General features: G+C 34.6%; 1 protein-coding gene and 1 long non-coding RNA gene across 3 annotated transcripts; one reads left to right on the top strand and one right to left on the bottom strand.

Moving 5' to 3' along the window:
- Positions 1–296: 296 nt before the first annotated feature.
- On the top strand, positions 297–11,954 carry LOC114318815 (gamma carbonic anhydrase 1, mitochondrial). 2 transcript variants are annotated; one of them, XM_028265784.2, is made up of 5 exons: positions 297–676; positions 2,143–2,286; positions 8,832–8,957; positions 9,056–9,207; positions 11,347–11,954. In XM_028265784.2, the coding sequence occupies exons 1-5, from the start codon at positions 562–564 to the stop codon at positions 11,623–11,625; spliced, it is 816 nt and encodes a 271-aa protein (XP_028121585.1). In that variant the 5' UTR covers positions 297–561; the 3' UTR covers positions 11,626–11,954. The 2 variants fall into 2 exon arrangements, with proteins under 2 accessions (XP_028121585.1, XP_082749586.1); XM_082893460.1 differs by having other exon boundaries at positions 416–676; positions 2,143–4,411; positions 7,926–8,957.
- On the bottom strand, positions 5,064–8,066 carry LOC145801759 (uncharacterized). The gene is made up of 2 exons (XR_014343409.1): positions 5,596–8,066; positions 5,064–5,551 (listed from the first exon to the last, which is right to left on the bottom strand). It is a non-coding gene; the product is annotated as an uncharacterized LOC145801759 (long non-coding RNA).
- Positions 11,955–24,691: the final 12,737 nt, after the last annotated feature.

Below are 24,691 nucleotides of genomic sequence, written 5' to 3'. Positions count from 1 at the left end.
TACTAAAATAATAATATTTACTATCATTATTATATAAATGTACTATCTATAATTAACTATTATTTACATTTATATTTTTTAAATATATAAATAGCATATTTATCTTATTTTTTATACATATTTTTTTATTATTTAATATATAAATAATAAATATTAAACGATACTAACGAGTCAAGCTTTAGAATATTTAGACTTATTTATTAAAATTTTAACGAGTTCAGCCTCAAACACAAAAAAAAAAAAAAAAAAAAAAAAAAAAAAAAAAAATTAACGAATCAAATTCAAACGATCTGTTATCGAACCGAGTTTGAGTCTATTTACGAACCGCTCTGTTGATTTGCAGCGTTACGTGGAAGTAGAAAAAAGTTTTACAATCCTGTCATTGCCTTGTGCTCTCCCCACACACACACACACACACACACACACACACACACTAGCGTCTTCTACGATTCACACCTAATGCTTCACCACCGCAGCTAAAAACCAGTCTCTATCTCTTGCCATTCCTGCAAAAATCACAGCTTTGATTTCGAGAAGAAGCAATTCGTGAGGAAGAAGAAGATGGGGACGTTGGGAAGAGCAATCTACACCGTCGGATTCTGGATCCGCGAGACCGGCCAAGCCATCGATCGTCTCGGCTGCCGCCTCCAAGGCAATTACTACTTCCAAGAACAGCGTATGTTTTCCCCTTCCCCGTTAGATCTTCGCCACATCAATTCCTTTTCTTGCCCTAGATTTCCAAATTTTCAACAAATATCGGCTATTTATTTAATCTTGTGTTTCCAATTCTAGGTTTGACTAATTGATTGTCACACACTTATAAAAAATTTAGAATCAGTGAGCTGATGCTTATTCTTGTCAGTTTTGAATTTGCCCTTGATAGAATATGATCTTCTTGTGCTCCATTTTAGATATTTAAAAAATAAATAAATAAATAAATTTATGGGGAATGCAACTAATTCTCAGTACTATTGCCAAATGAATTAGAGCAATAATTTTGTTGGAGATTTTCTAAACAAAATGGGTTTTTGTTTGGAAATGTTTCAGTTTTTGTGAGACTAACAAGTATTTTTATTAAAGAAGAAAGGAGAGGACTTTTTTGAAGATATATGTCAATTATAATAAATGGATGCAATTGTTGGCTTTAAAGATATGCTCAGTTGTACAAAACTATATGTTGGTTGGTCATATAGGCACGCATATTTGTTTCATTGTATTGTGTGGAATGACATGATACTTAGGTTCTAAAATTGTGTTTTTTCTTTTGAAATGATAGTGGTTGATGCACAATTCATGTCTATTTGAATAACGAAACATGATGGTTGCAAATTGTTCTCATTTGTAAAAGGTGTCGAAGATATACCACCACTTCTTAAAATTCTGTTGTCTATTTCATTGAATTATGAAAACACACAAGCTCATGGTTATTACAAATATTCAGATAGGTGCAATTAAAAGTCGTGACCTTGTTACATTCTCTGTGGAGCTACACTGTTGGTATTGTTGAAGAATCAGGCTGTCAAGAAATTCACATTTTCTTTTATGCAAAAATGTGTTAATATGTGAATTAATTCACTGTCTAATTTACTTTTCTTTGCTTAACTCTCAAGTATTCTCATTATGGTTGTAGAAGTCTATGCTTTAGTTTAGTCCTATCTTTACATGGACTCTTCTAAATTTGTGGAATATTGTTGGACAATTGACGCTTGGACTTGGGATGAGATATGTGCCCAACATGACCCGACAAATAAGTTTAAGTAGAAGAGTTTTCTATAAAACTATATATAAGTCTGTCATTCTATGCATGAAAAATTATATGTTAGTTTCTAAGCACCATTTTACCGTAAATAAATGAACGCCATATTTATGAAATATAAATTTAGCTGTGTCCTCGTGTCTTTCAGCCTGAGGATAGATGAATCCAACAGTTAGACAAGTACCCATATCCGATGCCCGTACGCGAGTCCTTGTAACACAACTTTAGTCATATTTTCAAATCTTTCCTGGCATTATTCACCATTTTTAGCATGTTATTGAATGATACTTTTATTTTGTGAATTAATTTGTTTCATATGTATGAACTAAACTTCTTCTATTCCGTGCTTCGGATCTTGTTATTTATTTTTATCTTGTTTGTCTTAGTGTCTAGGCATCGGACACTTATGAACATATTTGACAAGGCTCCTGTGGTTGATAAGGATGCATTTGTGGCCCCTAGCGCTTCTATTATAGGAGATGTTCAGGTTGGAAGAGGTTCATCTATTTGGTATGGATGTGTTCTTCGAGGTAAGCTGCAATGTCAATCAATTTTGGGTTGTCACCCCCCTGAATATTGCCTATAAACCCAATGCAGCTGTTGAGTTCCTTCTATCTTTTGTTTCTCCTAATGATTTACTGAAATATATAGTGTGCAATCCCTTTTCTTTTCTTTTCTTTTTTTTAGTTTTGCAGTACTAGAATCGTTTTTGTATTGATTGTCTGTTTCTTACCTCTGTGCTTTAAAATATAAGCAAGATAATTCCTCTTAATTTAGGGCTACAAGTGGAATTCCAACATAGATTCGGACAGTAGTAAGAACTTCAGAGTCAGGCATTTAAGTAGGGATTTAGAACTGTGAACTTTGTATCAGAGGCTGGACATGCAAATGAAATGATAGAAATCAGATTTTATGGTACCATCATTCTTATTCAAATAATATAACTACCATTAGAGTTCCATTATCTTGATTAAATCAAATTATTTTGTGGAGCTCTCTCATGGCACCTAACCTACCATATAACCTTCTGCATAACTGACTTCTGTATATAACTGAGTTATTTAACAAATCATATAGCTATCTCTGATGATGTGAGACACTCAGTGGTTCAATTGCTATTAGGCACTTATGTTTCTTGAAGTAATTGATTGCTTTCACTAAGTCACTTCAAGATTAACATTATCTGCTTTCAAGAATTGGATTTTCATTGGAGTGTTCGTTCCAACCTGACAGGTATTTTAGCAAAATGTTTCTAAGTTGTGAAACAATCAAGGAGTAAGCTGCTTCAGTGCTAATTCTGCAGATCCCAATAGAAGTTTGTACCTTTTTTGTTTCCATTGAATAAGTGTTAACGTAATGTTCTATCTTTTCCCATCGAGTACAAGTTTATATTTGAGCATGGTCATCTGTGCTACCATTATAGGAAAACTAGAAAGCACATGGGTTGTTTCATCTTTTAACGCTTCTTCATGTTGTTTCCAGGATAAAAACTTTCTCATTGCTCCTTTCTTATAGTTCCTACAAACATATAGCCTGCTGAATTAAATTGGAAGGTTCTGTCGAGGTCTTGTTTTTTAGTTCTGCAGCTGCCTAGCTAAAAGGGCATAAGAGTAACATGTCATCTTGACCTCCATCCTCTCGAGAATATTTTGTATTTCAATATCCCCCACGGGGGCTCACCAAGGTTCCCACATGGCCATATGTATTTTTTTAGCCCTTGCATTGTTGACGTGGGAAACAACTCTAGTAATATGGCAATCTAGATTGAGTGGATGTTGCCATTGTTCTTTTCTTTTTTTTATAAAAAGATTCTCGAAAGCATTGTTGCTCATATAGACAATGCTATATTGCTATTATTCCATGACATAAACATTGGTTCCATTGCTCTTTACATGTCATGGTTCAAAACCAAATTGAACCTATTTGGTTAGTGGCTGTGAACCTGGCAAACATGGATAACCTTGCATTTGCAATGCCTTTTAGTGTGATATAGATCACCTGAGTTTATGATTATACAATTTCAACAAGTAATTGGCATAAATTGATCAGGCATGTTCTGTGGATTTTCGTACATTTTAACGTGTTACTGTACTTCTGGGTATTTGTGTATTTTGTGAGACCAAATCCTTTGGATTATTTATGAAAGAAAATGTGTTTAGGAAATAAAGAAAGAAAAGAAGAAGAAGAAACAGTTGGTTAGTTAGTATATGAATGAGATGATCTTAGCTATTTTTCTTCGAAGATGGGTTAGAATGCTTCGTTGCTTTCATCTTCTAACAGTTGATGTTCTAATGTAAACAATAAGTTGAAGTGAATATGGAAAATTTCTATGATTGTAAAGCACTGAGGATGTCCATGCCAAATATAGAGAATGAACTTGGGTGTGTATATGCAATGGGACCTTGGTGAAGTATAGAATAAATCAATGTGTTTGTTGATTGATTTTAGGCCACTGGTCAGACAAGATTCATCCTAACAAAACTGTCTATGATAAGTTGCCCAAATGACCATAGACCTTCCATACTCGGAACATTCAAATCGTGAGTTCCCATTATTTGATTGGTGAGAAGCCTGGAGCTAACGATAAGAGGATAGCCTGATAGGGTTAGTGATGAAATTATTTAAAATGGGGTTGCAACAGTTTAATAGCAGAATGTAGAAAATTTAATGTATAAAGAGAAATAGAGAATTGTATTATTGATTGATATATTGATCTATTACAATGATTCATGATTCCTATATATAGAAGAGGGTGAGTGTGTAGTAGGTAAGGAGTAGGTGAAGTGGAGGTGGTAGTGGTGTAGTGGGTTAGGTTTAGTGGAGTAGGTGAGGTGGTAGTGGTGTAGTGGGTTAGGTTTAGTGGAGTAGGTTTAAGTGGGTGAAGTAGGTGATAGTGGTGTAGTGGGTTAGGTTTAGTGGAGTAGGTGAGGTGGTAGTGGTGTAGTGGGTTAGGTTTAGTGGAGTAGGTTTAAGTGGGTGAAGTAGGTGATAGGTTTTAACAGCCCCCCGCAAACTCAAGGGGGATAGGAACTAACCAACTTGAGTTTGGAGAGATTTACAAAATAAGAAAATACATAAAAATAAAAGAGGATAGGTGACACTGTATGGTCGTGTCAGACCATTGGTGAAGACACTGGATGGTGGTGTCATAACGTTGTAGAGGACACTGTATGGGGGTGTCATAACCATGTAGAGGACACTGTATGGTGGTGTCATAACGGTGTAGAGGACACTGGATGGCGGTGTCAGACCGATGTAGAAGACAGTTTATGGGGTCATGTCGGACCGTTGTAGCAGACAATGTGGTGACAGTTGTTGTGACAGTTTACGGAGTCTTGCTGGACCCTTGTAGAAACTAACCGGAATCAATGTCGGGACAGTTTACAGAGTCTTGTCGGACCCATAAAGGAGCTAACCGGAATCAATGTCGGGACAGTTTACAGAGTCTTGTCGGACCCTTATAAAGTCGCACCCTCAAAAGGTGTGCCCAATCTTTCAAAAGGCGTGCCATCAAAAGGCGTGCCCAATCCATAAAAAGGCGTGCCATCAAAAGGCGTGCCCATGTTTTCAAAAGGCGTGCCATCAAAAGGCGTGCCCAATCCATAAAAAGGCGTGCCATCAAAAGGTGCGCCAGACACGCGGCGATGCACGTGATCGACAGAACGCGTGTCGGCCTCTTTGTCATGGTCTTTATAAACCGAAGCGGAGGCTGAGGCTTGGAAGCAGAGACAAAAACCTGCTAGAAAAACTCTGAAAAACTCTTCGTTTTCTGAGAGAGATTTCTGAGAGAGATTTCTGAGAGAGATACTCTGTAACACTCTGTTTTCTGAGAGAGATACTCTGTAACACTCTGTTGTCTGAGAGAGATTTCTGAGAGAGATACTCTGTAACACTCTGTTTTCTGAGAGAGATTTCTGAGAGAGACACTCTGTTGTCCAGAAAATGGCTTCGTCTTCCCGTGGTCTGCTCACTCTCTTTCCAGACCTTAACGAGTCAACAAGAGAGATAACTGGTGTGGGGGCCAGTGAACCTCAACCAAGCGCCCCAGGGTTTGCTCCGTTGAACTTTCCTATGCGGTCTGTGGAGCAAAAAATGGCAGTGCAAACTGACATTGAAGCCAATCAGTATACTTTGAAGTCCTGTGTGGAGACGATGACGGCAGTCACAAACTTGTCGCACCGGCTGCAGAGTAGGACAAATGAGGTGCAGCATTTAAACGGCCAATTGGCTCTGCTCCAGCGCATGTATAAGGATGCGCGAGCAGAGATAAGTGTGCTAAAGGCGGAAAACAAGGAGCTGAAGCGGAAGGCTACCGTGATGTTCCGATTTGGAGGTCCACCATATGCTGTAGTGGAGGAGCAGGGTGGAGTGAACGTGCTCGGTGGAGAGGGTAGTATGGAGGCAGCGCCGGTAAGGGACACCCAAGAGAAAAGCAAGAAGAAGAGACCTGCAGCAGAGTAGAGAAGAAAAATCCCACTGTGGGTGCGGGTGTGTTGTGGTGGTTTGTTTGTTTGTTGGTTTTTTTTTTTTTTTTTTTTTTTTGTGTGTGTGTGTAAAATTGTGATCGGGGTTGATTCCTGAGATGAATAAAATATGATTTGGTGTGCAAAGCTATATGGTATGAAGGGAATTGGAAAAAGATTAAAAAGAATGTGAAAGAAAAATAAAGAAAAAATAATAAAAATATATTTGAAATCAAAAAATGAAAGATGGAGGAAATAAGGAAAGTGGTTTGGAGAAAATAAATAAAAATAAAAATAATGGAGTTGGAAATCAAACGGAGTAGAGATGAAGATTTTTTTTTTTTTTTTTTAAATATAATATAATAAAAAGAGATATATATATATATATATATATATATATATATATATAATAAAGAAAGTGGGGAACAAGAGTGTAAAGAAAAGAAAAAGTATAGGTTGCATCGTGGGTCACATGGGTGAGTAAAAGAAAACAATAAAGAAATGAGTGGGTGCCCCCCATGTGCAAGGATAGTGCTGGCACTTCAATAGGTGGTACAGCCTGCTGAGCATCAGCTTTGACAGGAGCTGCCTTTGGACCTTTTCTCTAATAAATGCGTCAAACTGTTGCTGTTGGTGTTATCAAGAATGTGGAGAAGAGGAGGCTTGTCTGATGGCCTCTTGGGCTGTGTAATCATATCGAGGTTGGTGGACCTCTCAATCATGTTGTCACCCTCAAAACCAGAAATGGGGACAAAAGGAATTTTGTCAGGGTTGTAACCAACCTTCTTCAGATAGGAAGAGACTTCCTGCACAATTTCATCATACCTTGCTTTTGAGTACTTAGGAGTGGTAGCATCCATCTTGTTACAGCAGCAAATCATCTGCCTCACTCTAAGAGTAAAAGGAAGGAGAGCATGTTCACGGAAGAACTTGGGCTCCTTCTCAATCTCCTTGCTAGATCGACGATCAATCTCAGCAAACTTGACAGCAATGTGGGAGGTGTGGCAGTCAAGAACTGGAGCATACCCATTACCAATCTGACCCGGGTGATTCATAATAATAACCTGGAGGTGAAATTTGCAGCTTCCTTGGCTGGATCATCCTTTGAGTTGGATGCAACAAAACCACGCTTGAGATCCTTCACTGCAACATTGTAGATGAAGACGATCGAGACGGTGGTGTATGGGAGGACAACAGTGAGAGGAGAGGCAGTGGTGGTGGACTCGAAGAAATTTCAAGGTATGTGTAGAAAATTCTAGCAGATTAGGTTGAGGTCCGGCGGGCGGCCAAGGCGAGGTTGCCGCCCGCCGGTGAAGCGAAAAATACTAAGTGCTTAACCTTGCTCTGATACCATGTAGAAAATTTAATGTATAAAGAGAAATAGAGAATTGTATTATTGATTGATATATTGATCTATTACAATGATTCATGATTCCTATATATAGAAGAGGGTGAGTGTGTAGTAGGTAAGGAGTAGGTGAAGTGGAGGTGGTAGTGGTGTAGTGGGTTAGGTTTAGTGGAGTAGGTGAGGTGGTAGTGGTGTCGTGGGTTAGGTTTAGTGGAGTAGGTTTAAGTGGGTGAAGTAGGTGATAGTGGTGTAGTGGGTTAGGTTTAGTGGAGTAGGTGAGGTGGTAGTGGTGTAGTGGGTTAGGTTTAGTGGAGTAGGTTTAAGTGGGTGAAGTAGGTGATAGGTTTTAACACAGAAGAGAGAGGAGACCCAATATCACAACGCATATTCCTCTGACTTTAATCAATGAATGACAGACTTGTATTCATGACAAATTTATTTTTTGGATAGCTAGTTTGTAATTCCAGCTGTCCTGGGTGGTATTAACTGAGATTCTTCATACTTGGAATCTTCAAAGTTTAAACTAAGATGGTGAGTTTGCCAGTGCTGCAGATAGGTTTGACCGTGACCCCTTGACCTTGTGAGAGGAGCAGTTATGTGCTGAATGTTGAGGTAATGACATTATCATACAACAATTGTTGGTTGTGCAAAAAGGTGGAGGTGACAGCACTAGAGGTATTGGAAATGTGACTTTGAAAGTGACGGGAGAGGGTGAGAGGGGTATTTTAGAAGAGGGGGGTGCTGGTGGTGAGGGTTTGGTGGTTGAAGGCCTTCTGCTGCTGGTGGTGGAATTTGTGGCATGGAGGAAATGTATGTGCTATTGGATATCATAAAGAGGTGGTATGGCTGTGGCTGTGGCTGTTTTGACAAAGCAATGGTGGTTGGATGGGACTGTATGTGATAGTATCTCTAATTTATGAACCATTTATTGGATGAATTTGCTTTCGGCAATGTAATAACAAGGGGGTACCTGTCATATACCTACTTAGGGTGTATCTATTTGCCTTCTTTGGTGTAGGTTGATGAAATTGGGAATAATTCATTGAACTAATGAGATTTTTTATTTTATTTTATAATTTCTATGGGAAGTGTTATGCACTGATTTCTTTCTTAAAACCAATCACTAACAGCCCGTATATGTTCATTTATTGCCTCTCTTTCTCCCAGCTGTATTTTAAACTATATAACCCTGCCCAAAAAAATGAAATACTTCCTTGCAGTGTACTTGGGTGTGCATTCACATGTTGCTCGTTCTTGTACGCAGGTGATGTGAACAGCATCAACATTGGGTCTGGAACAAATATACAAGATAATTCTCTTGTTCATGTAGCCAAATCAAATCTTGCAGGGAAGGTTTTGCCGACTATTATTGGTGACAATGTCACTGTAGGTGAGTGACATTCTTTTGAGTTTTAATTGATATATACCTGGTTCTGCAGTGCTTTTTCACTTTGCATCTTGCTTACAATTTCAAGTTGGACTGAACAGGTCATAGCGCTGTCTTACATGGATGTACTGTTGAGGATGAGGCATTTGTTGGTATGGGTGCAACCTTGCTTGATGGGGTGTTTGTTGAGAAACACGCCATGGTTGCTGCTGGAGCCCTTGTGAGGCAGAATACAAGGATCCCCTGTGGAGAGGTTTGTAAACTTTTCATGATTTTTGGGTTATTCATTTTTTTCAGGATCCCTGTAGAATCCCGAGGAATTATATAACAAATACTTTATGTGTCTGTTTTCATACTAATTAAAGCAATTGTCATGGTTTCAGTATTTTGAAAATAGATATTCTTTTGATTTTCATTGGTAATTGGGAAATATGGAAAAGATTGGATCTCATTTGACCCATTCTGTTGTGTGATCACAACCTATGAAATGCAAGGAATATTGGGCTCTAGTCAATGAAAAAAAGGTTAGTATTAGTTAAAGTGGTCAATGAAGATAAAAAATGATCATTTTCGGTTTTATAGTTGACATGGAAGCCATGGTTGATGGTTGGAATACTCAAAACTAGGAGGTGGAATTGGTGATGATCCTGTGGCTTTCTTATCATGTTTGGGGGAGTGGGGAGTGGAAGCGATTGCCGTAATTGGAGGAAACTTGTTTTATTCTTTGAAGATTCCTCACACTTCAAAGTGTGCTAACCACCCATTAGGTAGATTCTTTTAGTGTAGACCTTGTCTATTGTTGTGAGTAAAGGCTTAAACATATCTGGATAGCTACTTCTAATCTTGTACCTTAGATCTTGTATTTGTTGAACGAATTGCCAACAGCATTGCTTATTTGTTTTGGCTAGGCTGCATGCTAGCATGGAGTCTAGGAGTCAAGGTCACAGTTAGATATTACTCATTCCAGCAAAGTGACACTGTGTTACATGGACTCGGCACTTTGGGGCGAAGTACCCGTGTCGGCACGACATGACACGACACGGGTGCGGGTGTGGAATCTGTGTTAGATATGCCTGTTCTCTCTCAGACATGGTTCTTTACAGACAACAAAAGAAATGAAAGAGGGAGAGAAAGAGAGAACCTGGTCGCCTATCGAAACGGCGAAGACATCAGTCGCTGCTTCGACTGTTTCGACATGTTCGATGCTCGATCTCCATGTCCTGCTCTGTCTTCTCTCGCGTCTCTCGATCTCCTTCTCTGTCTTCTCTCTCATCTCTCGATCTATCGATCTCTCTTCGTCTCCTCTCGTCTCTCGATCTCGATCTCCCTCCACTCTCTCTCTCGGTCGCCAACTTCTTTGTTCTCTTCTCTCTTCTCTTTTCTCTAAATCTCCCTTTATTTTCTTCTCTCTATTCTCTTGTTCTATTTTCTTCTCTTCTTCTTTATATTATATTAGTATATAATATAAATTTCATTAATATAATAATATATAATATTATTCATCCATTATTCATATTACATTTACATTAACATATAGTATAAATTACATTAATATAATAATAAATAATATTATTCATCCAAAAAAAATTATATACTATAATATATCATAAATAATATAATTTTTATGTCTAAAATAAAAATAACTTATTTTATCATATATAATATAATTTATTTTATATCTAAAATAATTTTAATAATTTTTATTTTGTTATTTATATAATATAACTCATCTTAATATAATAAATATATATTTTTTAAAAAAAATTATTTAACGTATCCCAATACCCGTATCCAAATTTGGATACATATCCACGTATCCTTAATTTTTAATTTTGAAGTGTCCGACCCTTAGATACGCACCCGCACCCAATGCCCGTATCCGAGTCCGTGTAACATGACATCTCCATTAGGCTGAGTTTGTTTAGGATGAAAGTGGTAGAAAGTGAGGGAAAGGGAAAAAATTAAAACTTTTTTTGAGTTTGTTTGGCATGAAATGAAATTAGTGGAAACTACAAGAAAGTTAATTTTCTTGTATAACTCATGTTAGCATGATAACCAAGTTTTTAGTTTCTTGCAGAAAAACACAGGAAGCCACAAGAAATTTGAAATTTGTCCATGCAAGGGACTACCTGCAATAGAAATTCAAAATTTCTCTCTTTTTTTTTCTTTTGCGAAATTTTCATCCTAATCAAATGTTTGCAAGATTTTTTTTTTCCCCATTTCTTCTCTCACTTCACTTTCTATCACTTGCACTGTCCACCGTTTTTTTCTTTCTAATCAAACAGAACCTTAGGATCTTTATCTTAACAGCCTCTTATTGAATGCAGATTTTATGTATTTGCTCGGGGAATAAATAAACTTTAATTGATTGATATGTGTCTTTTAAAAACAGGTATGGGGAGGCAATCCAGCAAAGTTTCTAAGGAAGCTCACAGAAGAAGAGGTAGCCTTCATCTCCCAATCAGCCACAAATTATACCAACTTAGCAAATGTTCATGCTGCTGAAAATTCAAAAGGTTTTGATGAGATTGAGTTCGAGAAGGTGCTCCGCAAGAAGTTTGCTCACCGGGATGAGGAATACGATTCAATGTTGGGTGTTGTTCGGGAAACACCTCCTGAGCTCATCCTTCCCGATAATGTCCTACCCGACAAAGCACCAAAGGCTTCTTAAATTGAGTTTTTTGTCTCCTGGTTAGGAATTTCTTCCTGGGATTTGATGCTACTTGTTATTTTGTTATGTCCGGATTTTTGGAGAATGGCTGCCTCTTCGTTTCTAATAATTTTTGGGGCCATGCCGATGTGTTAAACATGGCATACGGTTTTGTTCATCGTCTTTGGTTAATCAGAATTCTCTGTTTTCAGTTTCTAGAGAAAATTAGCACTACATGTTCCTTCCTGATGTTTTAGACATCCGGGAAGCTTAAAAAGATCTGTACTTATAGAGCTCAATTGCTCAGCATATGTTTTACCAGAAATAAGAATGTGGAATTTGATTTGTTAGAGATTTCTTTTTTCTTGGTTTCTTTTTGTTTGGGTAAAAATAAATAAATAAATAAAAACAAACACGAACTGTACAAAAGTTGGTCCTTGTTACAAGAAGCAAATAGCTATGCAAAGACTGTGGGGTTCATTTCAAATGATAAGTCACCATGGTACCATCAATGAAGTTTTTTAGCAAACCATGTTGCATTGGTTATTAATCTTTTAATGTGCAAAGAATTAAAATATAAAAACTACTTACATATAATATTTTGTATAGATGTAGAATTTTTCAAACTGAAAATGAAAATATGAAAATTTCAGTTTTAGATTGGTTCGGCTTGACAGCTCTAGCTGCAGAAGTGATGATTATCGATGAGCAGCAAGTAGATCGATTCTACTTGTGTGATTGCTAAATGTGGTTTGCTATTTTGGTCTTTAAGATAAACTGTCATTTACGTAGATTGATTCTACCTATGTGACTGCCAAATATGATTTGCTATTTTGATCTTTAAGGTAAACTATCATTTAAGTCTGATGGCCTAAAAAGTTTGTCCAACCTCGTTTATAATTTTTAAGATTTGTTATCAAGATTTTAACTTGTAAAGCCAAATTGGACAAAATTTTTGGTCTAATCGGAATGCAGTCCGAGATTTAGAATGAATGATTGAACTGCATAGATATTTGTATAATATTTTACGTTGTTTAACATTTTTTTTTATAAACATATAATTTGTAAAACTAACCTTATAAAAGTAGTTATTTTTTTATAAGATTTGAATTGGTTAAAGTGGAAACTCAAACCACTAAAGTAATCACACCTTTTTGGTTTTCAAAAGTGTGTTTTTTTTTTTTTTAATGGTATTCGGACTACATGGGAAAGATTGGAAATTTTTATTTTATCTAATAAAGTATACAAAAAATCACCTCTTATCTGTGTATGTTCTTTAGTACTATTCTTTATGTTAACCATTTATCAAGCAATGCTACAATCACACACAAACACCCCCATAGAGAGAGTGGATGTGTCTTTGGGTGTGTTACTATCATTTTTCTTTGTTAAAACTAATTTAATATGACTTAATGATATGGCATTGTCTTATTGATTGACTAAATTTAGCTAGCCTTTAATGGTTAGTCAAATATAGTCGGCCAAATTAACAAATGTAGCCAATCAAATTGACAAGAAGCAAAATGCCTAATGAATTACAGAGCTTGTTGTAGTTAGAAAAAGTAATAACTAGTTATTTTGCCTAGGAGGTCTCATTGGGAAAGCTTGTTGAAGATGCTCAACTATTCCTTTTATTAATACGTAACGTAACACCGGTCTATCCTATCAAGTTTTATGTCCACTTTATTATACAATAATCAATTATTCATATTTTTACAAAAATTATTCATAATTAAAATACATGAACGAAATTCATTTTATATATTATTCACAGTACACTAACTTGAAATTTACACTCTATACTTCACTTTCATAAGTTTTTGTAATACCTAAAATTGTTGTACAAGAACTTTATTAGAAACTATTGAAGATTTCACTAACATGATACCTTACAATTTTGCTACTAGCAGAAGGGTCATCATTTCATTCATTGATCCAAGTCCTTAGCTATAGTAACAATGCATTGCATGCCAATCTTATCTTATATAATAATTTGAAGGGTTTGGTTATGGTGTGCAACTTACACCTTACACCTTATACCTTACACTTACACCTTACACTTACACCTTTTGTAAAAAATTAAACCTTACACTTACACCTTTTTTGAGGTTGCACACCATGTGCAACCCACTTACACCTTACACCTTACACTTACATCTTACACTTACACCTTATACTTATACTTACACCTTACACTTACACTTTTTGTGTAAGTGGCACATGGTGTGCACTTGCACACTTAAGAAAACTCCTAATTTGAAAGCCAGGGATGTCAAGTCATGTAAATTCTTCGCACTTTGCAGCCTATATATATATATAATGAGAAACTCAGTCCCTATTAGCGTAATGATACATCCCGTTAAAAGTGGTGCTCTAAAGCACCACTAATGAGTTGGCAAGCACTTTAACCAAAAAAAAAAAAAAAAACACAAGACACAAGCAGTGGGTCCCGTCCACTGCCACATCACTAGTGGTGCTTTTAGAACACCACTTTTAGTGGTCTCAAGTATTATTGGTCCCTATTAATAATATATATTTGGGCACTGTTTAAGTGTACACACCAAAGAAAAGTCGTATATATATATTTTTCATTTTAAATATCCTCAATCAAAGTATATGCTCCCCCACTCATCTGTTTGTAATATTCTTCTGGGACCCAACAACATTGAATTCATACTATTCCCTTTTGGTAAAAGCAATTATGTATCAAATCTATTTAAACATTTAAGTATTGAACTCAGCTTTGACATTTCTGCACACACAATATACAATTAATCAAGTGTTTCCCCACTAAGCATGCCAGCGCGAATGCATCTGCATTATATAGGCATATGATAATCGAAAATTATTTAGTAATTTCAGAATATCGTTCAGAATCTACATGTGATATTCTTAATTAATGAGGTCAAACAAAAAAATGAAAGATGCAGTTGACTTGTCTTTCACTTAATTAATTATGATGAGTCAGATCAATTCTTATATCTCATAATTAAACTTGTGTATTACGGGATAAGATGAATTCATATAACAAATATCAGGTATACATATAGAACTTATTGTATCTATATATATATATATTTGCTCATAACATATTTGGAATATGATAAGTCATCTCCTTTAAAGTTTAAGAAAATACAAGTAGTCTTACAAATTTAACAAAATCATAACAATCTCCCTTTTGGTAAAGTTGAAGAGCTTGAAATTAATGTAAACCAGCGGTAGCCTGTGCTATGCAAGGGACTTTATAAATTAAAAAAAAAATTTATTATAATTATCTTGAAATAATTTAATATTTTGTATTGTGGTATACATGAAATTTATAAGTTAACTTTTTTGTTTATAACTTTTTAAATTATTAGTTTAAATTTTTTTTAAAAAAATGCATGTATATATATATAAATCTACTTAGTGCAATTTTGATAATTTGTATTAAAAAAAGTTAAACTTGATTAAATGAGTTATGACATACCTCTTCTTGTTATGAAAATATACAAATTTAAAAGTTATAATTAAGACAAATATACAATTTTATTATTAAATGTGAAGTGAAGTGATATTTATCAATAATTAATATGATATTTCTATTACTAATCCAATAATTTAAGTTACATTTCTTTTGATTTCAATTTCATAACCAAAAATACAATATGAATATAATATACACATGCATTTCTAGTCTTTAAGAATAAGAAGGTTTCAAACTATTTTCAAACTTTCATCATTTTCTTTTAATTTTTTTTATCTAATTTGATTTTAAATTAGAATAAAAATTTTGATTTTATATGAATTACTTTAACTTTTTCATTAAATTTTTATAAATTTTTAAAAGAACTTTCATTCTTATTCCAATTTTTTTTTTCTTTTCACTAATTTTGATGAAAAAAAACGATAATTTTCAACGTTTCATCTTTTTAAATTTTTTTCAAATTTTTTATTTGATAAAAAAAAAATTAAGGGTTGAAGATTCTCTTAATTGGAATTATAGTAAAATAACATCTTGAAATAGTTAAAATTTGAGTAAGTGATTGGTTGAAATGTATAATTTAATTAATTCTCTTCTCATATTTATATAAAAATTGACACTTATGACTACATCATTTTAAGTCAGATTATGAAAATTTTCTGAGGTATTAAACATTTTTCATATGTAAATATCCTATTTATTACAAAAAAAAAAATGTGTAACTTTTGGATATGTGTTTATCAGTCTTATCTTATGGATATAAACAATTGATGTTTCAATTTAAAAAATTAAAAAGTAAAAAAAATATATAGATTGGGTTTTTTAGAGATAAAAGAAGCCATTTAATTCTGCTATATGCTATTTACGATGGACTATTTTAATCACATAAAAAAAATAGAAATTATATTTAGAGATTATCCCTATATATTATGCTATTATATATAACTATAGCTGTAACAAATTAACTATAATATATATGAAAAGTTATATTAAGCTTTCATTTTCAATTAATTAAATTATAGTTAACAAACTAACAAATAACAGTAATGGTATAATGGGATAGAAAGAAGATAAAAATAAAGAACATAATGATATTTAAAAGTTTTAAATTTACCTAGTTATACAAAAATCTAATATTATAGTAAAATCTTGAATTCTCAATAAATTTTCACATTTTCTATAAAATAAACTGGCAATAAAAAAAAAATTCATACCCATTTTTTTTCACTTCAATATTTTGATATTCATTGAAGAAAACAAAATCCAATCAAAATTCTTGGCACAAAACGGACATAGATACTTCGATTGTAACCATAATCACCAATAATTCTTTTCCACCATGTAAACCTATAAACAAACACATAAACTTTACTAAAACTGAAACCAAAACAAAACAACAAAGAAAGAGAATCACATAGGGAAAAAAATAAAATCAAAATACAAATAAATTTATGGAGTGGGAGAATATTACCTCCAACAACTTAGAACTCACCTAACCCAATCCGTTAGCTCCTCTGCCAATGCCTGCAAAGTCTAGAAGTTGGAATGACTAATCAGATTATTCTTTAAATAAGACTTGAAAATTGATTAATTTGTCTTATTAAGTGATTTTAAATGGTGATAGATAAAATCAGAAAAATAGATAATTATATTACTAAATCATATTTCTAATTTAGATATTGTATATTTTTTTGAGATCCATATCTAAATTCTTATCTTTTTTTTATTTATTTTTGTGTGGTTTCTATTTGGTTTTTTTTTTTCCAATTTATTTAAGATGGAGTTGTGGGTTTCTATTTTTTATAATTTAATTTATCTGTGGCTTCTATTTGTTTTTAATTATTATTATTTGGTAAGTTATGATGTGAGTTAGATATGTAATAGACATGTAAGTTTTATTGATTTAAGTAGGATGGTGGGAGATATTTTCAAATTAGATTTATTTAAATAAACTTTAAAGATTTTTAAAATTTAAAATTGAGTATTGAGATGTAAAAGAAAGATTTTAACTGAATAAATAAAAATCAAATTTATTAATTTTATGTGTTTGTATATCTGATTTTTCGTTTCTTTTCTTTTTTTTTTTTGTTATGTTGTAATATAATATATAAGATATAGATAGATATTCACAACTTTCATGAAAAATATTATCTGATTTTTTGGAAAAGATAGAAAGAAGGCAAGTTTTAATATTTTTTTTGAAAATCGGTGAGAGAGATTAGAATGGAGAGATTATGGAATATTTTCGTTATCTTTCCATTTGAAATCCATATATTAAGGGATAATTATTATTTCTAAAATAATTCAATAAATAAATTGGTCAATAGGTTTTTTAATCTATTTTAAAAATTAGAAAATTAATAGTTTTAGAAAATTGATTAATTTGTCCCATTAAGTGATTTTAAAATTTTGATAGATATATATCAAAAAAATAGATAATTATATTACTAAATCATAACTCAAATTTAGATGTTGTTATATCTTTTTGAGATTCATATCTAAATTCTTATCTTCTTTATTTTTGTGTGATTTCTATTTTATTTATTTTTTTCAATTTATTTTAGATGGAGTTGTTGGTTTTTATTTTTTTTAAATTTAATTTATCTGTGGTTTATATTTGTTTTTAATTATTATTATTTAGGTAAGTTATGGTGCGAGTTAAATATGTGATAGATATGTGAGTTTTATTGATTTAAAGTATGATAGTGAGAGATATTTTCAGATAAGATTTGTTTAGATAGACTTTATAGATTTTTAAAATTTAAAATTGGATGTAGAGAGGCAAAAGAAATATTTTAACTAAATAAATAAAAATTAAATTTATTAATTTTATCTGTTTGTATATCTAATTTTTAATTTTTTATTGTTATGTTATAATATAATATATAAGATATAGAAAGACACCCACAACTTTCATGCAAAATATTATCTAATTTTTTGGAGGAGAGAAAAGGAATGTAAGTTTTAATATTTTTTTTTTTGAAAATTGGTGAGAGAGATTATGATGTAGAGATTATGAAATATTTTTGTTATCTTCTCATTTGAAATCCATAAATTAAGGAATAATTATTATTTTTAAAATAATTAAATAAATAAATCAGTAAATAGGTTTTTTTAATCTATTTTATAAATTGAAAAATCAATAATTTTAGAATGAAAGTTTGAAACTCTTGTGAGGCTTCTCATTAGAAATCTCATTTTCCTTATATAATATATAGATAGATAAATACATATAGATATTTATATTTGTTTTAGATTTTTTTTTAATATACAAATTTTTTTAAAAAAATTTATAAAAATAATTTAACAATCTCATTACTAACTATAGTGTATGGGAAAAGTTAAAAATGGTGCTACAGTAACTACGAGAGAAGTCAAAAAGGCTTGTGGGTTGGGAAAAGTTAATAAATACTAAGATTTTTTTTTAAATCAAAAAATTAGAAAATTAAAATTGGGATATTGGAGCTCCCACAAGACTTGTGGGCTAGAAATCCTATTTTCCTTATATAATATACTATCATGTCACCCGTGCTATGCACGAGATAAAATAATATATTATTTATTAAAAATATGATAATTATATTTAATTTTGTATTTTTTTCTCGTAAATAAAATTTTATATATAAGTTTAGGAGTTTTGTTTTAAATATTCCTTTACTATAAAAAAAATTATGCTTTGTTATAAAAAAAAAATGACATAGTTTTAATACTTCACTATTTTAGAATAAAAATATATGAATTTTAAAAAATTGTTATATTGGTTTTTGAAAGAAAAATAATTAAAAAAAATTTAAAAACTTAATGAATAAGAAAGAATTATCGTAATATGTAATTTAAAATATCAAAAAAAAGTTTAAAATGAATAAAGACTTTAAAAAGATGTGATTAGAATTAAAACCAATGTCATATTTATTAATACTTATAATTTTATTTGGATATTATTTATATTTTAACATGCTTATTGAAAACAAAAATAAATAAAAATAAAAATATTAATAATTTTGAGTTTTAAAATATGATTTTGTAGACTTGTTATATTAACTTTTGGAAGGAATATATTGGATTTTTTTTACAAAAATTGAATATTAGTCATTGAACAAATCTTATAAGATTTATAAAATAAGATTTATAATAGGAAGAAATTAATGATATTGCAACATATGCATTTTAACAATTTTAAATTTTGAAAAAAAATAGATTAGAATTTTGAACTTCAATTATTGTACAACATTTTTAATTATAATAATATAAATACGAATAGGTAATAGATAGATTAAAATTAATTATAAATATAGCTATATTTAAAAGGATATGGTTTTGTATAGCTATATTTTAAATTCTAAAATTTATTTTTTAACTTCCTATATAAAAAGATTCAAAATTTTAAATTATATATGATTTTTTTCTAAAAGCATATGAACTCACAGTGGAATAGAGAGAGAAGTACCATAAAGGAATAGAGGAGCTGTACATATTAAAAATAAATAGTTAAATAATTGACTAACACCTTTAATAGTTTAAAATTTTTGATTAAAATTAAAATTTTCTATTTATAACTTTGAAAAACTATTATATAGCGACCCCGGTCTTCTCCCATTTGATTATTGTATCCGGACTTAGGTTCCGTAGATTCTGTCATTGTATAATTGTTGTTGTTGTCCCTTATTTTCTCATTTGGACCTATAGGATGTGTTGGGCAGGTTTATTTCAGGTTGGTTGGGTTTAGAAACCAAGTGTTGCTGTCCAGAATTTTGGATCTTCGCTCGAGCGAGGAGTTTGTCGCTCGAGCGAGCTGTTATTTTTGGTTCTTCGCTCGAGCCGGGGTTTGGTAGCTCGAGCGAGAGGTTGCGTCTGATTTGGACCTGTAGTTGTGCATTCTTGGCTCGAGCGAGCTTTTCTTCGCTCGAGCGAGTTAGTTCGTTCTTCGCTCGAGCGATAGTTCCTTCGCTCGAGCGTGTGTCTGGTTACAGACCTGAAGGTTTGAGTTCTTCGCTCGATCGAGTTTTCTTTCGCTCGAGCGAGCTTTTGGGTTGTTGGCTCGAGCAAGGCTTCCTTGGCTCGAGCGTAGCTTCTCTGTGTCTGGTCGCTCGAGCGACCAAGTCTTCGCTCGAGCGAGCCTGTCCAGTTTATATACACAGCAGCGGGTTTTGATCAGTCTTTTTCATCTTCTTTTGATTCCAAACCCTAGGTCCGACTTCTCTCTCTCCCTACTCACCTTCTTTCTTAGATTTGATCTATTTAGAGGGTGTTTCTACCCTAGTTGCTTTATTAAAAATATAGAGGGAGTCGAGGGCTTTCATTTAATCTGAACATTTGGCGATTTGGAGCACATTGGTATTTGGGCACTCATCTCTGTCTTCACCATTTGGGTTGTTTTCTTCGAGGTAGGGATTTCCTACTCCATTTTATAGGTTTTGTTCTAAGCTTTGGTATTTTGATATGTTGGGGATACTTTGGTAAATTTTGAAAAAAAACCCTAATTGTATTATTAAATTAATTTGTATAATTAATTCATGGAATTGGGAAAAGATGGTTAAATTCATGGAATTGGGGAATTCATTGATTAAATGGCGTAATTGGATAATTTGAATCATTTGTCTATTGAATTGTTGACATAGTTATTTTCAGTTTAGAAATAACTGTTTTGGGCTATCGGTGGAGGATAGTCGTGATTGTTGTAGACATTGCATGTGGATTAGGAATAACTGAAACTAATCACATTGGTTAAGTCATTAATTTTGACTATTGCATTGATACAGAAAATACGTGTATTGATTGAGCATTGCATTTGCATACATTGTTTTGTGTGGGAGGAGATAGGGGATGTACTCCACGGTTTAGGGGAAGATAGGGGATGGACCTCTAAACCGGATTTTGTTTGGGAGGAGATAGGGGATGGACTCCATTAGCATCACTTTTATGTGTGCTTATTTATATAGGAGTGTTTTATTGATACAGCACTAAAATGTGTATCAATCTGGAAGTATGAAGTGTTTTGATTTGAGCTTGAGTCTCATTTGTTTGTTGATATTGGAAGGATGTGAATATGATATATGTAATTCACTGTTGTAAGTTTGGCCAGGTTCTGAGCCATGTTGATAAAATTGGAAAGTAAGACGCGTCTTAGACAATAGTGTCATGAGACTGTAAAATGAAGTAATTAATTATCTTGGTTAACCATCTGTTGAATGCTATTGCTTTATTCATTGCTTATATGTGGTTTAGTATATTTCTACTGGGCTGTGGCTCACCCTTTATGGGAACATCATTTTCAGGTTCAGGTGATAAGCTACCTCCAAGGACTTAGCTTGGAAGGACTTGGATTTTGAAGACTATTTTTAGTTATTTGTTTTTTTTTTATTGTTAGTACATGTAAACACTCAAGCCTAGGGCTTTATTTATATTTGAGTTAGAACTCATACTTTGTGTCCAAGTGTTGGCTTGGAAAGATGTAAGCCGGTAGGGCATTTACTTTGATGTTACATGTAATGCTTTTGTTTAGTAAGACTCTGATTGATATTATAATGAATTATTTAAGTGTTTTCTTTAAATAATGCATGTCAATGATATATATAATGGGTATATTTTTGAGGGCATTACAACTTGGTATCAGAGCGTACCGGGTTTGAATACTTTGGGTACGTGGGAAGTGATTAGTATCACAATGGGTTCGTCTCGTTTGATAGAGACTTAGTGTAACGTTATATGCTTATGTGATAACATGTTTATGTGATTATGTGGGTATGGAATGTAGTTTCTGGGATGATGATTGGACCCTTGAGTTTCTAGTAGTCTTGTTGGAAAGGCACTTGATTACTGCTGCTTCCAACCGGAACTATAGTAACGCATTGGGACTATCATTATCCGGGAATGAAATTCGTAGGTGCTTATGTGATTATGTGCTTACGTGGAATGAATTATTGTTGTCCAATGCATTAGGACGTGAGGGTTTAGCTTCAGCACATTTATTAATGTGCTAATGTCTTTGTTTCCTTTATTAGGATGTCAGGACGAGGACGAGGACGCGGTAGGCGTGGTAGGCCGGGTAGGCAGGAGGCGCCTGTGCCAGAGGAGATTCCGGCAGTTCAGGAGGGAATTGGCCAGGCCAATGTGGCCGAGCCAGTAGGCCAGCAGGCTATGGGCGCTCTAGCCCGAGAGATAGCAGGGGCATTCAGGGAGTCAGTAGGCATTCTCAGAGCTGAGAATCAAGCTCAGGTTGTTGTTGCGGATGCAGGACCCTCCTTTTTGAAGAGGGAGTTCTTCCGGTCTAACCCGGATGAATTAGTGGGTGATCCTAAAGAGCCGCTTAAGGCAGATGAATGGCTCGAACAGACAACGAAGACGTTTGAGATGCTTGGCATCGAAGACGAGGGGTTGAAAGTGACCTTGGCATCTTTCCAGTTGAAGGGGGATGCGGGTCAGTGGTGGAAGTTTACTAAGGGTCGTATAGGAGGTATATGGGAGGCTTTTGTGAATGCTTTCCAGGAGAAGTTCTTATCTCCAGCAGTCAGGGAGAAACTGAGAGACCAGTTTTGTCAGCTTAAGCAGTCGAGTTCTTCAGTGACCGCGTTTGAGGCTGCATTTACTAGTTTGTCCAGGTTTGCACCTGAGTTGGTGGCGTCTGAGGAACGCCGTTGTATTGAGTTTGAGAAGAAGTTGAGGCGTGGCCTCAAGTTGAGAGTTGGAGGAACTATGATTCGGGATTATGGGCGTATGGTTGATGCTGCAGCCCACATGGAAATTATGATGCAGGAGGAGGAGGTAGGACAGAAGGGCTTCAAAAGGAGTCAGGATGGTCAGAGTGATGGTAGGAGACAGAAGGGTTTTAGTCCTCAGCAGTCTCAGGGTAGCTTTTCTAGATCGACTTTTCCTGTGCCGAGTGCCAGTTCGGGAAAAGGCAGTCAGGGAGACATTACCTGTTTCAAGTGTGGCCAGCTGGGTCACAAGTCTCCAGTTTGTCCTCAGAGGGGAGGAGTGCAGAGAGCAGCATCATCTTCGGCTCGATCTCAGAGCCAGAGTCAGGGTAGAGGCCAGCCACTCTCATGTTATCAATGTGGTCAGCCAGGGCATATGAAGAGGTATTGCCCTCAGTCGGGTGGCACACCTGGTGCATCTGGTTTGAGGCAGATTCAGGGTCAGCAGCCAGCTCAGTCGGGTCAGGCCTCGAGGGCCAATCAGGGGGCTTCATCGTCCCAATCAGTGCAGCAATCTTATGCTCCTAGGGGTGAGCAGGTTGATCAGAGGTCGTCTGGGCGCGTGTACGCTGTTACCACGCAGGATCTTGTACCGGCACCATCAGTTGTGAGAGGTACCTTCTTGTTTTGCAACTCGGTTGCTAATGTTTTGATTGATACGGGTGCATCTCATTCCTTTGTGTCTGCTACATTTGCATCTGTTTTGGAGTTGGAGTTAGCACAGTTAGCATCTCCTATTTGTGTAGTGTCACCTCTTGGGGGTGAATTGATTTTGAAACACGGTGTTAGGGGTTGTGATATAGAGGTTGATTACCATAGAATCCCATTTTCCTTTGTAGTTATGCCTATGAGAGGTTTCGATGTTATTTTGGGTATGGACTGGTTATCGTCATACCGGGCAGTTATTGATTGCTACCGCCAGAGGGTCACTTGTTGTACCGTGAGCGGAGAGTATTTTCATTTTCTGGGGGACCGGGTGGGTAATGTGTTGCCACCGGGGTATGTTCCGCGAGGACGGAGTGAGATTAGTGGTCTACTTGCTAACCTTTCGATTAGTGAGGATGATGAGTCTCAGATTGTGTTGCCAAGGGTGGTTTATGAGTACTCGGACGTCTTTCCCGAGGATCTTGTTGGTTTGCCACCACATCGAGAGATTGAGTTCTCTATTGACCTAGTGCCCGGCACGGCGCCGATTTCTATGGCACCTTATCGTTTTGCCCCAGCCGAGTTAGTTGAGTTGAAGATTCAGCTCCAGGAGTTACTAGATAAGGGCTTTATACGTCCTAGTGTTTCGCCGTGGGGAGCACCGGCCCTCTTTGTTAAAAAGAAAGGTGGTGCTTTGAGACTTTGTATAGATTACCGGAAATTGAATCGGGCTACGGTTAAGAATAAGTACCCTATGTGTCACGACCCCAAACCGCCCCTAGTAGTTTGGTGCCGTGATGGCCAGTAATCCGTAATTACTGAAGGCCAACTTTTCAAAACTTAAGACAATCAGAGTATGGATATAGGGGGCTCACAAATGCGGAAGCAATAAATCAAATACAAGTGGTCCATAAGAGCTGTGCGTAGGTCAAAGCAATGCCAAACATTCCAATTAACTTTACAACTTAAATACATCAAGGTAAAAATACATGTTACATCTTGATCAAAAGGCTTCTCGAGCCGACATATACAAAATACAGCTAATACAAGTCAAGAAGCATGATTTTCAAGATTTGCCGACATGCAAAGCAGGGCATCGCCGACGTAAATACAAAAGCAAAGCCGACATAAGCACGAATCCAAACCAAGCATCCAAAACGATCTAGGCGTCGCCGCCGTCCTGCTCATCACCTACATATATATAGAGGGGTGAGTACAAAACTCAGTGAATGGTACTAATAATAAAGGTTTTGCATGAATACTGCCGAGGTCCTTCAAAACGAAA

This window comes from Camellia sinensis, chromosome 1 (assembly GCF_055761805.1).
Source record: "Camellia sinensis isolate YWXY chromosome 1, ASM5576180v1, whole genome shotgun sequence".
NCBI lineage: Eukaryota > Viridiplantae > Streptophyta > Magnoliopsida > Ericales > Theaceae > Camellia > Camellia sinensis.
Note: the sequence above shows the minus strand (reverse complement) of the source record. Positions and strands in the feature narration are given on the sequence as shown.

Excerpts from the sequence above, each read along its gene's own strand:
- LOC114318815 (XM_028265784.2), top strand. The coding sequence starts at position 562 with ATGGGGACGTTGGGAAGAGCAATCTACACCGTCGGATTCTGGATCCGC. Across the intron at positions 2,287-8,831 it reads GTATGGATGTGTTCTTCGAG|GTGATGTGAACAGCATCAAC; the intron begins GTAAGCTGCAAT and ends TCTTGTACGCAG. Across the intron at positions 8,958-9,055 it reads TGGTGACAATGTCACTGTAG|GTCATAGCGCTGTCTTACAT; the intron begins GTGAGTGACATT and ends TGGACTGAACAG.